The sequence below is a fragment of the Syngnathus leptorhynchus genome, chromosome 8 (genome assembly GCF_054491065.1).
Source record: "Syngnathus leptorhynchus isolate UIUO chromosome 8, UIUO_Slep, whole genome shotgun sequence".
In the NCBI taxonomy this organism is placed as follows: Eukaryota; Metazoa; Chordata; class Actinopteri; order Syngnathiformes; family Syngnathidae; genus Syngnathus; species Syngnathus leptorhynchus.
This window is the reverse complement of record NC_141202.1, coordinates 13,739,940-13,753,873: the sequence shown is the minus strand read 5'-3', so window position 1 is coordinate 13,753,873 and position 13,934 is coordinate 13,739,940. Positions and strand designations below refer to the sequence as shown.

The window sequence follows — 13,934 nt, the reverse complement described above, 5'->3', positions numbered from 1 at the left end:
TACCAGTGCTCGACTTCACCTATTTGAAAAACAACTATTCCCAAATTTATGATGTTCAGTCTGTTGTCAGTCTGCTACGCACTCCCTCGTTTCCGGGTGAGTGAAATGCAAGAGTTTGTAGACAAAATCTCACTGGCCTTATGAATTTGTGTGCGGCGCTCCACGAAGCTCTTCTCCAGGGGACCTGGAAGTTCAGTCTGTGTTTCTTTGTCCTTCTGGAGGAAACGGATGTATCCGCCGTCTCAGGTTTTTTATGTAAACAGAAAATTAGAAGTATTGAGAAGAGCCTCAAAAAAACAGAGCAGTATCAACAACCTGTTTTTCATTTTTGCCATACTTTCATCAATTTAGATTAACAATATGGGCTTTCCTCCGTATTCAATTCCTTATTTTCCTTGGAGGGCCTAAGAGGGCGCCAGTTGTCCCCAGTAGGGGCCTTCATTATTTACGAGTGGACCACGTTCTCTCTGTCACAGGTTATTCGTGTCCCAGCCACTCTCATAATGATAAGCACAAGCATGCTTCTTTTCCACCTGTTAGACAACTGTTAGACATTAGTTCTTCTGGGTTGCAGTTACATTGATGTACACCCATGCATTCTTTTGCCCCTCTAGCGTTTCATCCTTCATCCTTCTATCCTCGTCTTCCTTGCTATCAGCAGCGTAAGCCTCCAAATTGGGCACACTCTGACCCTGCGCGAAGCCCTGAATCGAACGGGGGGGCTCAGCCTTAAAACACTGTGGTCCGCTACAAGTTGGCCACCTTGCCGCGCCCATCCAGCCGAATACCCCTCCCCGCGCGATCACCGCAGGCGCTCACGCGCCCCATGGCACGGGGGAGCACGTCATCTCCCCAACAAGCACATCTTAGCTGCTCATAACCACATACGCACGGACACACTCGCGGGCCCTCACAAGCACCTACGCACACACTTACTCACGTGTACACGCACACACTTGCACGTACGCACTCTCACTCACTCATGAGCGCGGCCGTACCCCCCCCCCCCCCCCACACACACACACGCATACACATTCATACGTATACATCCACACATACACAGGCACACGTACACATGCCTACGTACACGCGTACACATTCACACATAAGGGTACACATCTCCCTTTATTCTGCAGATTGTAATTTAAGTGTGCACACAAATTATTCCTTTTCCCCTGGTATACCAATATTAAACCCCCTTGAGGCCTCATTTCCCACGTTTTCCATCACACAATAGCTGGGCACGCACCATCGTTCAATAGCGGTCTGCAACAAGCTCAAATTTATCAAACTTTGACAGTCGTGTCAGTTGTCCCGATGCGTCTCGACAATCGGAATCGGACGGTGTCGAATTGGCTACGACCACAACGCACCAGTCATTCACGGTAGTTCAGCCCTGCTGCTTTTTCCCCGAAAAAAACTTTTGAGACTCACAAACACTCCTAATTCGATCAATGCCCAATGACGTGGTTTCGCGCTTTCTTTCCTACGGCACTCTGAGGTCCCAGACCTGGCCAATTTTCTCTCCTTGACGTCATCCTCCCTTACTCAATCATTCACACAGCTATGTATCGCCAAAGCTGTGCCTCTTTCCTATTTGCCAAACGTGGATATTTACAGAGCCAAATACTCCCACCGAACATTCTACAAATCGCACCCGACCCGTATGGCTATCGAGATTCAGATTTTAATGTCCCCGCTTTTCCCAGGAATTTTCGCCTCCGGGGGCTAGGTGTAGTACTTGCCCTTGTCGCAAGCGGTGATCAATCGTGTCTGTATTTCTGCCGCATTCACACAGCTAAAATTTACATCCTCATCCGGATCTGTCTCTCGAATAAAGTCCACGTTTTATGGGACTTTTCTATTATTCTTCTCTTGTGACAGCCGACTAGCGATGTCCTGTTTCACGTGCCCTCACTCACGGGTTTTTATTTGTCTTTACTCTTTATTATTCGGCAGAATCCTCGAGGGTGCATGGGAGTTCGCCCAACCAGTCCACATGTGTTTTGTGGACTTGGAGAAGGCGTTCGACCGTGTCCCTCGGGAGGTTCTCTGGAGGGTGCTTCGGGAGTACGGGGTGCCGAGCCAACTGATAAGGGCGGTTCGGTCCCTGTATCACCGATGCCAGAGTTTGGTCCGCATTTCCAGCAGTAAGTCGGATTCGTTCCCAGTGAGGGTTGGACTCCGCCAAGGCTGCCCTTTGTCACCGATTCTGTTCATAATTTTTATGGACAGAATTTCTAGGCGCAGCCGAGGCGTTGAGGGGGTCCGGTTTGGGGACCTCAGCATCGCGTCACTGCTTTTTGCAGATGACGTGGTGCTGTTGGCTTCTTCAGGCCGTGATCTCCAGCTCTCACTGCAGCGGTTCGCAGCCGAGTGTGAAGCGGTCGGAATGAGGGACAGCACCTCCAAATCCGAGTCCATGGTCCTCGGTCGGAAAAGGGTGGAATGCCCTCTCCGGATTGGGGATGAGATCCTGCCCCAAGTGGAGGAGTTCAAGTATCTTGGGGTATTGTTCACGAGTGAGGGCAGGATGGAGCGCGAGATCGACAGGCGGTGCAGCGTCGGCAGTGATGCGGACTCTGTACCGGTCCGTCGTGGTGAAGAGAGAGCTGAGCCAAATGGCAAAGCTCTCGATTTACCGGTCGATCTACGCTCCTACCCTCACCTATGGTCACGAGCTATGGGTCGTGACCGAAAGAACGAGATCCAGGATACAAGCGGCTGAAATGAGTTTCCTCCGCAGGGTGTCCGGGTTCTCCCTTAGAGATAGGGTGAGAAGCTCGGTCATCCGGGAGAGACTCGGAGTAGAGCCGCTGCTCCTCCACGTTGAGAGGAGCCAGATGAGGTGGCTCGGGCATCTCATCAGGATGCCTCCTGGACGCCTCCCAGGGGAGGTGTTCCGGGCATGTCCCACCGGTAGGAGACCCCAGGGACGACCCAAGATGCGCTGGAGAGTCTATGTTTCTCGGCTGGCCTGGGAACGCCTTGGGATCCCCCGGGATGAGCTGGAGGAAGTGGCTGGGGAGAGGAAGGTCTGGGAGTCCCTCCTAAAGCTGCTGCCCCCGCGACCCGACCACGGATAAGCGGAAGAAGATGAAGGTGAAGATGAAGGTGAAGAAAGAAGAGTCAAAACCGTTTGCAGGACAACACCCAAAATATTCACCCAGGAAATGCTCTTCTCTGCGTTTATTTTCTTGCAAAAACAACAGAGGAATTACAGCATTTTCTTTTTCAAACAATCCCGAGAGCAACTTTTAATTTTTTTTGTGGACACGTGGCTAAGGTCGCATGGTCACATCCGCAAACATCACCTTAGGACATCGCGCAACATCAGCCTGATGTCACGGGCTGCCGCGGATTCATTTGAGACTCTCTGCGTCTCTGCTCGCTCATATCATGGCATTTGTATGCTTTTTTTCCCTAACAAGCGGCGAGCAGCAGAGGCGGCATCCCGTGACGTCTGGCCGTCGGGCGGCGCGCCAGCGGGGTGCCCATATTGCGACCGAGGGCAAAGCTGCCTGCTGCGGGATGAGGGGCGAGGCACCGTGACTGAGATGGCGTCTCCAGCCTCAGCACTGGAGTGGCAGCTGGAAGCTCCGTCTGCAGTCGAGGGCTTTGGCGCTGGGAGGCTGAGCTCGCCTCTGGCGCAGCTCCTCTTTGCCCAGCTGGCCACTCAGCCGCACGTAAGCCACTTTGTACTTCTTGTCGAAAGCACCTGCAAGGATAACGCAGCGGCGTGAGTAACACAAAGGCGCCGCTGGCTGCTCTGCCACACTTACCCGCGTGATCCTGGCCCATCGCCGCCAGCGTCAGGAACAGCAACTCCCGGTACACGCTCCTGGACAATCAGAAACATAAATGTAGCCATGCATGCACACGCATTCACACCCACGCACACGCACGCATGGACATGAATCCAACGTGAGGGCGCAGTTCCAAGTCTGACCTACGGAGCGGTGGCGCAGCAGAGTGGGCATGGTGGCGTGCCTCGTCGACTGTGTCAAGGAAGAGCGTAACGGCTTTGTGTACTTCATTCATGCCCACACAGCGCAGAACCTCCTCCAGGAAGGCCAGTGTGAAGGGGTGGTTGTGGCGCCGCCAGTGGGAGCCGCGCACAGGCCTGCCGCCTGCGCGGGGGGACGCCAGGTTAGTCTGGAAGGAGGGGAGGGCGGTGAGGGGGCTCACTTACTGTGAAGACGCCACAGCACGTAGAGGGGCGGCCATGCGTCGGGGTCGGGGGTCAGGGTGTCCCACTGGAGCCTCACGCGAACACACGAGCCCTGCCACACATACGCACACAAGATGAACTCCTAAAGTGATCTTGTCACCAAAGACGATTGTACCTGCGCCGGCTCGCCAAGGAGACGTAGCAGGTGGCTGGGCAGGCCAAGGCGCTGGAAGAACCACAGAAGGTTCCAGAAGATGATGCAGTGGCTCTCCAGGAACTGTGGCTGGCCCAGCACCGCCTCACCCTCGTGATCCAGGAGGCTTTCTAGCTCCTTGCGCAGCACCAGCGGACTCACGTATGCCACCGCCACCTGGGGGGGGGGGGGGGGGGGGGGGGGGTGTCACGGCGCAGAGTGACACGCCCGCCGCCCGTCCCACCATGCGGCTCCACACTTACCACGTCACTCTCAGAGGCCGAGTTGTCACCCACGCCGTTACACCACAGGGTTGCTGGATGTTTGTCGGGCGGCCGGGCGGCGATCCCGCCCCCGTCCTTGCTGCTAACACACAGAAGACCGACAGATGAGCGCGAAAAAGCCAAGCAGCAATGGCGGCAGAACGCACCTGCTGTGGAGTCGGAGGTCTCGGACGTGGGCGTTGAGGAAGGGCACAAAGGAGGCAGCGCAAAAGGGGCAGCGGGAGTTGAGGTTGGAGTCGTCCGGCGTCCATCCTGCCATGATCTCCTCATCGTACACCAGGCAGCCGCACGCCCGGCACCGCGAGCAGCTCGACATCAGAACCTTCCAGACGTTTCTTTGAAGCCTTCAAGTAAGGCTCGACAGGCGAAAAAAATAAGAGGGAGCGTCTCACCTCCATCCCCGCCACATTTTGGTTGGCATCCCAGGAGTGGCACGGCGGCCAGGGCGCGTCTGCCGGCTCAGCGTCACTGCCCAGCGAGAGCGAGCTCTGAACACACACAAATCCACCAATCGCATAAAAAAATAATTATAATAAATAAAAAAAACGCCACTTGGCAAAGATTCTCATCTCCAAACGTGCACCGGACGTGCTGCCTCAAAATGCGAGCGCCTCGAATGACGAGTAAGCATCGGGCCGTCTACCAGCCACCTGAGCTTCTATTTTGCTGTTTTGCTTTGCCTCACCTCCGAGGTGGCGGCGGCGAGGCGCTCTTTGGCTTTCAGCAGCGTTTCTGCCACCTGCAACTTCCTGGACCGGCGCTGCTCGGAGAGCTGGCGTCTCGAAGTTGAGGCAGGTGCTGGCCCGCTGGGCCGCCGCTCGTCCACGCTGGCGGCGCGCCGGACCACCGCCCGGTGCCGTGTGGGCGTCAGGAGGCGTTGCAGCCGCCCTGCCAGGCCTTGGCCCGACGGCAACAATTTGTTGTCGTTCTCGTCCACCGACGCCGTCTCACACGCACTCGCTGCTCTGATGGGAAAAAAATGTAGACTTAGTGGGCACGTCCTCTTCCTGTCCTCATGCTGCTACAGGACAGCAAAACAAGCAACAGCCTGTTTGGCCAGTGACCATATGCTCCCCTGAGAAGTACATGTGCGTGTGCTCCACCTTCCCAACCTGGCCCCCGCCTCCCAGTCGCTGTCGTTCTCGGCAGCGATGTAGAAGCCTGACAGGCAGATGTCGCTGCGACGTACCAGGACCCCAGCGGGAGGCCCCGGAGCGGGCTTGCCGGATACACCGCCACAGCAGCGGCCCGACTTCCCGTTGCTTGAGGCTGCAGACAGCAAAAGCAGGGTAAAGGCTAGAAAATAGGACGTTGCAAAACCGGCGAGGAAGGAGTGCAAAAGAAGGAGAAAATACTTCCGGATCGATACGAGAAAACCAAAGAATGCAAGTTTGTTGCAGGAATGGCAAGAGCCAGCCAAACGGCGACATTTTAGGACGCGTTGGGGGCGCTTATACCATATTTTTGGAAACAAATGTTTGGAATTAGTGTGGCCATTTTAAAGGACAGACGCGCGTGTGCGTACACGTTTGTGTGTGAAGACGGAAGGTGAAGCTGATGTTTTACTGCTTACTTTGTGCAGGCGTCTTGATGCTGCTCAGGCTGCTGCTCTTGGTGAGGGATCCCATCAGAGATTCATGACTGGAGCTTTCACTAAGGCCGCTCCAGCTGGCTTGACGAATCAGAGGCAAGTGTGGGTGGGGCCAGCGCTCTTCCGGGACGGCTGTCGGGTGGGAAAGAAGAAGGCGAGGGGGAAGCGGTGAGAGTGGCACAGTGGCGGCGGCCTGAGTGGCAAAGTGTCAGCGTTTGGAGGCGGGCATTCTGACCTTGGGCGCGGCGACGCATTTTGACTGGCTGCCTAAAGAGGGCGATGGCCAGCAGCACGTTCCTCAGCTTGGCCCAAAGCAAGCGCCCGCCCCGATTGGCCGACGGCCATTTGCTCTCCAGGACGGCCTGAGCTCAAAATCGCCAGTCGTGAGAGGGCCGTCGTCAGGCCATGCCTCTGGCAGGCATACCTTGTTGTAGTATCCGTACGTGATGGTGTTGGGTGTGACGCCCGCTTTCTTCATCTCCAGGAGGACACGCACGGCAAGCACGGGCTGACCGTACTGGCCGCACAGCTGCATCAGGATTCTGTAACACACCTGGCAGACAGAGAGAGCTAGCTTGCAGCGCTTTGGCCAATGCGGGCGCTGCGGCCAACATGGGTGATGTGGCAAGTCACCTCGTCAGGCAGCAGCACCTTCCTGCTCTCCGTGTCCTTGAGGACGTCGAAGGCGGCATGGAGGGCGGGCACCTTGGCACTCTGGGTGCGCACAAAGGTGGGCAGGCATATGAACCAGAGGGCGTACATGTGACCCAGCAGACACTTGCACCACATGTCGGGCGAGCCGCAGCAGCTCTGCGCGCGCCGCTGCGCCACCTTCAACTCCTGCCGGCAGCACAAACACAGTCCAAGAACTTTTCAATCCGCCCATTTTCCTTCTTTCCTTATTTCTTGCAAGGTGTTTCGGGCTTATCTTTCAAGTATTTGACCTTCTTCTTCTGTCTCCCTTTCATTCACCGTTTTCCAACATTGCTCAACTCCTAAACCTTCTTTCCATTTATTTCCAGACTCTATCCTCTCATCTTTTGGCTTAATTTTCATCCATTATTTTATTTGATTATAATTTTTTTATCCATTGCAACCTATTTGTGGCTGTGTTTGCCTTGTGTGCTGCGTTAGGCCTTTTCCTCGTACCTGTTTGGTGCGTCTCGGGGCGGGGCTACTGGGCGCACTGCCCTTGGCGGGGACGTACAGTTGGTCCAGCGGCCGGTCAAAGAGCTCTGCCCTCAAGGCTGGGAAGGTGTCATAACTGCGCATGCGGCAAGGGAAAGCCATATTTTTGTTTGGAAAAAAAAAGGAACCGCAACGTGAAAGGGCGCAGTGCTTCACCTGTAGCGGGCCGGGCACTCTGAGCCGTCGTCTTGGATGGGCTGCTCGGGCGGCATGATGAAGACGGTGCGCTCGCCGCAGTGGCTCTCGTCCATATCCACCAGGCGGACATCCTCCGGCTTGTCCACATCCATCTGCCGGAACGGCCACACTCTGCTTAGCACCTTAGGCGTCTTTGCCAGAAACGGCCAACGCAACGAAGCGGATCCATCCGAGGAGACGTTTGCGCACGTCCCGACCAAAATCATGTCACCCTTGTGCTTGAGTGCAGAGACGCTGAACAAGCATTCTCATACGCAATTGTTGCCTTTTTGGGCACAGAAGGTCTTGTTTTGAGGCAGGCCAATGCCACGTGGGCCAAATTATTGACATTCAAATACGCAAATCAGACGGCGGAATCCTATTGCGCCATCTTGGCGACGACCCATTTGGAAGGACCTGCTGGAGACTCGTTATTGGAGCATCAAGGTCGGTGGCCTAATGCACTTTGTGTTTTGGGACTTCCAAATTCATCTCCATGGTGAACGGTCTGAACCAAGCTCATACGGCTCTTGATCGGGAGCCACCGATGCCATGCCTTCGGCGTCTCGCTCGAGGATGGGAGGTCGGGAGACGACCCCTCCGCCGCCACGCTGCGTTTCCTGTGGTTGCTTCTTCTGGCAAACCGACCTTTTGCACGCACTCATCGAAGAACTCGAGGCAGGCGTGGTGGTTGCTGACAAAGGAGCACTCCTCAATGAACTGCGTGAACATCTGCGTGCGCGTCAGCTGGCTGTAGAACTTCTGCTGGGTACGCTCACGAGACTTCAGGAAGCCTGACGGGAAGAGACGCATCAACCGCAACAAAGGAAGGTCGGCCAAAGCCGCACGTTGTAACAGAGGCGAGATGAACTTCTGCTGCTCACCCTGCAGGTTGAAGAGGGAGCTGCAGTCGGTGGCGGTGGCGGAGGACGGCTGCGTGATGGGCAGCAGGAATGCGCGGTAACCGCGCAGCAGCACACTCATGAAGCGCAGAAAGGCTTCCTGGATGTCAGCCTCCAGCTGCTTCTGCCGACGATACGTCTGGTCAAAGTCCGTCAGCAGGAACTCCAGCGTGGCCTCCTCCTGGCCCGGAGAGCAAACTACCGGCAAAGCAAAGCGACGTCGCAAGGTCACGCACGCACTCGGTCCAGATTGTTGGATTTTTGTTTGTTCCATTGCAACAGCGTTGCGACTGTACGTCCTGTCGAGTTGCTGGAAATTGCGCAAGAGTTTGACGCTTTGGCCATGTTGCGACGGGTGCGGCGCGTGCCGACCTACTCTGCTCCAGTGTCTTATGCAGGTTGCCCAGGGCGCCCAACAGCGTCTTGGTCGGCTTCCTGGGTAACGATCGCCATGACAACGGCTTCTTGTCGTCTGACCTGACGGGCGACAGAGCAGAGAGGCAAACTGGTGATGGAAAATGAGCACACACACAGGCGAATGAGGAGTGCACTGACTGGAAGAGAGTGTTGGTGTCCAGGTCGACGCAGACCACATCGGCGGGAGGGCAGTGGAGGTCAAAGTAGCTGGAGTGCACGCCCACGATGAAGGGCACGGGCGCCAGTAGAACTTCAGCCATCTGGAGTGGGCACAGCGGGATGTAGGGGCATAGCCAGCGTAGTGGGAAGGTCATCTGCGCACAAAGACACAAAGGTGCCGTATCACCTTGGGTGCAGCGGGCTCGGTGCCGGCACCGGCCGCTTACCGAAACAAGCGCCTCGGCCACGGCCGTCAGGACATCGGGCCGCAATGAATGCAGCAGGACTTTGTGCTCCACCAGCACGGCTAGCAGCAGCGTGCAGGCATTGGCTGGGCCCAGGTTCTGCAGGAGCTTCAGGAAGCTTGCGCCGCTAATGTGCACACGAGACAAGACCACGTTTCCAAAGACAAGCTCACCATGCCGGCGCATGCACGCACCTGAGGGGCAGCGGCGAGGAAACAGGCTGGCAGAGGAGAAGGTTGTCATTTGGCGAAAGCTGCAACACGCACGCGCGCGCGCACACACACATTTATGAACAATTCACGTCATCCCGGCGACTGGGTGCTGCACGTTACCGTGGCGATGGCGGCCTACCTGAACCAGGATGCGAGGCCGCTGAGGGGACGGGAAGGGAACGTTGTGCATGAAGCTGGAGATGTGCCTGCAAGCGGGGTTCTACCGTTAGTAGGCAGCACGGTGCGGTGCCACGTGGCCGACCCGGACGGACTGACTTTTCCAGGGGCAGCACGTGCGGTCCGGAGACAGAGTATCGGTAGACAAAGGTGAGGAATTTCTGGAAGACGTCAAAGAAGGGCCAGTGCGAGAGCACACAAATGCTCTTCTTGGCCTGCAAACTGCGCTCTGGGACAGGCCGGCGGTCCAGCATGCTCAGCAGGCCCAGGCTTACGCTCTGGTGCTCCGACAGTGCCTCCCGGGGGAAGGCCTCGTAGAACTGGATGGCCGCGCCGTACACCTGCGCAAGAGGTCACGCTTTAGTGGTATTTGAAACGTTCAAGTCGGCTCGGGATGGGACGTATAGTTGGCGCTGCCTTGGTTTGATGCTGTGACCCTGGCGAAGGACAACCCGGCCAACTTTGCAAGTTGGATTCACTGGTTGCTCGTGCTCCTTTTCCACACTCCGGCATCTGATGAACATTTGTTTTTTTTCGCCTACCTTGTCGCCGCTGGCCGAAGTGAGCACGAAGGTGGAGAAGACGGGCAGCCGGTACTTGGCGTCGGCAGGCCAGCTCTCCAGAGCCACACCCATGGGGAGGCAGAAGACAGGCACCGACTCGGGCAGAGGGAAGGCATCCCGGTCGCAGGCAGGGTAGCGGCTCAGCAGCGCTGAAAAACAGCGGTCGGTGGGTCACGAGTGCATTTTCGGGAGTGGCCTGCTGCACTCGTTGCTGGCTCACTCACCCGCCTCGTAAAGCAGCACGTTGGCTTTGGCCACTGCCCGCTTGAAGCACACAAACACGGCTGGACCCCACTGCAAAGACACACAGCAGTCGGCCTCGGGGGTCGGTCCCAACCCGTCCCGGCCATCGCATCTCACCATGCCCGTGTTGAGGCTCTTGTCCACCCGGCTGAAAGTGTGCGGCGCCACCTCACCCTTGCCGGGCAACAGCACGCTGATGTCGGTTATGGCCAGTGAGTGCGGGCCTCGCTCATCCGCCGCTCGGCGGTACGTCAAGAAGACGCGCTGCGCCGCCGGGCCCGCGGCGGAGCTCAGGTTGGCCGAGCGGCTGTAGGGCGTGGTCTCGATCAAGTTCCAGCCCGCCTTGGGCTGTTCCTTTCCCTCGTACAACACCCTGCCCGACAAGGCAGACGTGCTCATCGGCGCTAACAAGTCCATCTCGCGCAAAAAAACATTTGAGCGTTTCAGGATCAAGTGAAAGGCACGGCGAGGTTTGGCTCCAAAGCCGTTTCTCATGCGACCCACGCCCCTCACCGCTACTGACAACTAAAAACATGGATCACATGGTATTTTGGGCATTTTTAAATCATCAAATCAAACTTTGTTGGAAATCTGTCCATCGTTCAGGGACCTTCCCACATTTGCGACCACCTGTGCTGACTGATTAACTTTTAAAAGTTGACCAGACTAGTGGCCTAGTAGTAGAGTGTCCGCCCTGAGACTGGAAGGTTGTGGGTTCAAACCCCGGCCGGGTCATACCAAAGACTATAAAAATGGAACCCATTGCCTCCCTGCTTGGCACTCAGCATTAAGGGTTGGAATTGGGGGGTTAGATCACCAAAATGATTCCCGAGCGCGGCGCCGCTGCTGCTCACTGCTCCCCTCTCCCCCAGGGGATGGATCAAAATCACATGGGGATGGGTTAAATGCAGAGGACAGAGCCCTTTGAGACTGATTGTGATTTAGGGCTATATAAACTTGACTTGATTGATTGATTGATTGATTGATTGATTGATTGATTGATTGATTGAAAAGTGACGTGTGCCATCAGAATCTGTGTAGACCCTCCTGATTTGTTCTAAAATGAATTTAGAAATTCAGTGAATGGGACCTCGGCTCCGCGTGGCCTTGCTGACGGCGGTCTTACCCGAGCTCGAGGAGGGGGGGCTTGTGGAGGCCCCTCCTGTAGCAGAGGTAGAGGCGCGGGTTGTTGATGAGGCCGGCGCTCAGCTCGGCCGAGTGGCCGCCCAGCGACTTGTCGATGCAGGTGAATCCCTGTGGCACATCCTCACCCAGGCCGCGGGCGATCACCGCCAGGTCAGTCACGGGCTCCACCCCGCGGCAGCCCACCGCCTGTGCCAGAGGCCGCCAGGGTCCCTCTGGGTCCAGACCCGCTACCACAAAGTAATCCAGCAGCTGCGGGCATTTGTCCTCTGTCATGGCGCCGGCGCAGCCTCCTCTGCTCACCACGCGGCATCACACAAACAGCAAGTCAGGCACCGTACGGAAAAGCATTCATTGACAAATCATCGCAGAGCGAATCTGCCTTTTGACAAACTGTCACGAGACATTGTTGAACCTAAAACTTGACTGATTTCAGTCCCTGGGCACTCAAGGATTTCTCCGGTTTTGGTTACTTTGTTCTTTTCGCCTCAGCTGCTTTTACGTTTGGATCATTTTCTGACGGACGTCAGCGACCAAAGCGATAAGTGAAGCATCCGCAATTTATGTGTATTCAACTTGAAATCATATCCCGTTTCACAATCAAAGCGAGGTTTTTGGGGCTAAAGGCAATAATAACGAACAAACGCACGGCAAAAAGAAATCGCTCAAATGTTTCAGAAGGACCCAGGTGGGCGCCGGCTATGACTGCTCAGTGCAGTTGCAAACTTGAAGCGTGCCATCAGGTGTTTCCTGTCCAAAGCACAAAAACAGCTTTTGGTGCAAGCGCGGTGGCTGCGTTTGACGATGACAACACAGGAAGGAGGAAGCTGGTGGCCCGGCCCAAAGTGTCATCGGCTCGCTTCCTCCTTCCATTCTCTCAACCAGCGGGTGGCTGCGCCCAGACAAGGGAGGCCACGCTTGCATGGGAGACTTACGGACGATTGTCCGTCAATCTGTTTAGAGACGTGCTTGGAGGTGCGGAGAGACATATTTGAAAAGCCTTTTTGCTGACATGATGATGTTATCAGAGGTGTGTGTGTGCAATAATGCATGTGCCAGGAAGTACGTGCGTGCAAGTGTGCGTGCTTGCAGGTGTGCGCCGTCTCTTGCTTGGGTTAGTGCTTGTGGGCGTGAGCGGTCGCCAACATTCATTCATTTTACGGAGCCTATCCCGGCGGGGACACCCTACTGGTCGTCAGCCAACCACAGGGCACACATAAACAACCACCCGCACTCACACAATCCGCCAACCATGCATGTTTTTGGAAGGCCGGAGCTGGAATCGACCCATAAACTCTGCAACTGAGGCAGACGGGCTAACCGGTATCGCCCGACAACATGCGTGTGACTATTTTTAACATCTAGGCGCACACGTTTCATGTGTCGATCATGTCTTTAATTCCATAACGAAATACAACAAAAATCTAGGACGACGACAACAACAGGAGCCCAACATACAAACACAGCATCGCGTGGACTACTCGACACGATGATGGTGATGACGATGATGATGGAGAGGTTCGCGCGCATTTGTGGCCGGCCGCGGTGAAGCGACGAGAGCGCATCTCAATCTCAAGTCCGGAAATAAACGCATGACGTCATTGAAGGCCAGCGCATCGCGAGCACGCGTGAGGGGACAGTCCGGGCGAGCGACTCGGGATGTTGGCAGGCGAGTGTTTCACGAGTTCCGTTAGCGGATAGCAACTGCTATCAGCTCGTCACATCGTCGACATCCGCCTCAAAGTTGCTTGAAACGCGGCCGCCATTTAACGAACCCCCACCGCACACCAGAGCCGGAATCGTTGTGGTTCCGGCGCCCAACGCTGGACGGCGGTTTGGTGGCCCCGCGGCCAGACGGCAAAGGCGTGTCAGATATAGAGCGCTCAGCGGAGCCGAGCCCCGTTAAAGGCGAGCACCGTTAAGCTTGCTGCGCTCTGTCGCGTTAGCCGACCTTCTGGCGACTTCCTTTAGGTTAAATGTTGACTTGTTGTGTCGTGAACGCCTTGCCTGCTCGCGTTTGCTGTTTTATCCGGCGGCAGAAGACGGCGACGCTCATGTTACTCTCATTGGCTCCCATATGACTTCCATGTTTGATCTGGGCCCGGCGGAGCGGCGACACGTCAAGACGGACGTGCTGTGACCGCCACTTCCGCTCACGCATTTCAGAATAAAAGAAATTATTTCCTCGCCTGCTTGGCCGGTATCTCCTTCAAGCTCGGGTACTTAACCCTAGGGCCTAGGCGTTTGTGATTAAATAAATAAATTATAC

The 13,934-nt window shown here is 56.0% G+C and overlaps 1 protein-coding gene across 2 annotated transcripts; it reads right to left on the bottom strand.

Annotated features, from left to right (window-relative positions):
- Positions 1 to 3,169: 3,169 nt before the first annotated feature.
- Positions 3,170 to 13,824, bottom strand: dennd4b (DENN/MADD domain containing 4B). Of its 2 annotated transcripts, none has more exons than XM_085917748.1 (29): positions 13,673 to 13,822; positions 11,649 to 11,960; positions 10,640 to 10,895; positions 10,504 to 10,573; positions 10,259 to 10,428; positions 9,816 to 10,057; positions 9,679 to 9,745; positions 9,522 to 9,580; positions 9,310 to 9,454; positions 9,062 to 9,237; positions 8,883 to 8,983; positions 8,489 to 8,704; positions 8,253 to 8,398; positions 7,584 to 7,717; positions 7,389 to 7,503; positions 6,873 to 7,079; positions 6,664 to 6,792; positions 6,475 to 6,601; positions 6,222 to 6,371; positions 5,752 to 5,917; positions 5,334 to 5,613; positions 5,041 to 5,136; positions 4,795 to 4,970; positions 4,628 to 4,730; positions 4,347 to 4,541; positions 4,193 to 4,283; positions 3,950 to 4,130; positions 3,783 to 3,841; positions 3,170 to 3,718 (listed from the first exon to the last, which is right to left on the bottom strand). In XM_085917748.1, the coding sequence occupies exons 2-29, from the start codon at positions 11,939 to 11,941 to the stop codon at positions 3,573 to 3,575; spliced, it is 4,296 nt and encodes a 1,431-aa protein (XP_085773874.1). In that variant the 5' UTR covers positions 11,942 to 11,960; positions 13,673 to 13,822; the 3' UTR covers positions 3,170 to 3,572. The 2 variants fall into 2 exon arrangements, with proteins under 2 accessions (XP_085773874.1, XP_085773875.1); XM_085917749.1 differs by having other exon boundaries at positions 3,569 to 3,718; positions 3,954 to 4,130; positions 13,673 to 13,824.
- Positions 13,825 to 13,934: the final 110 nt, after the last annotated feature.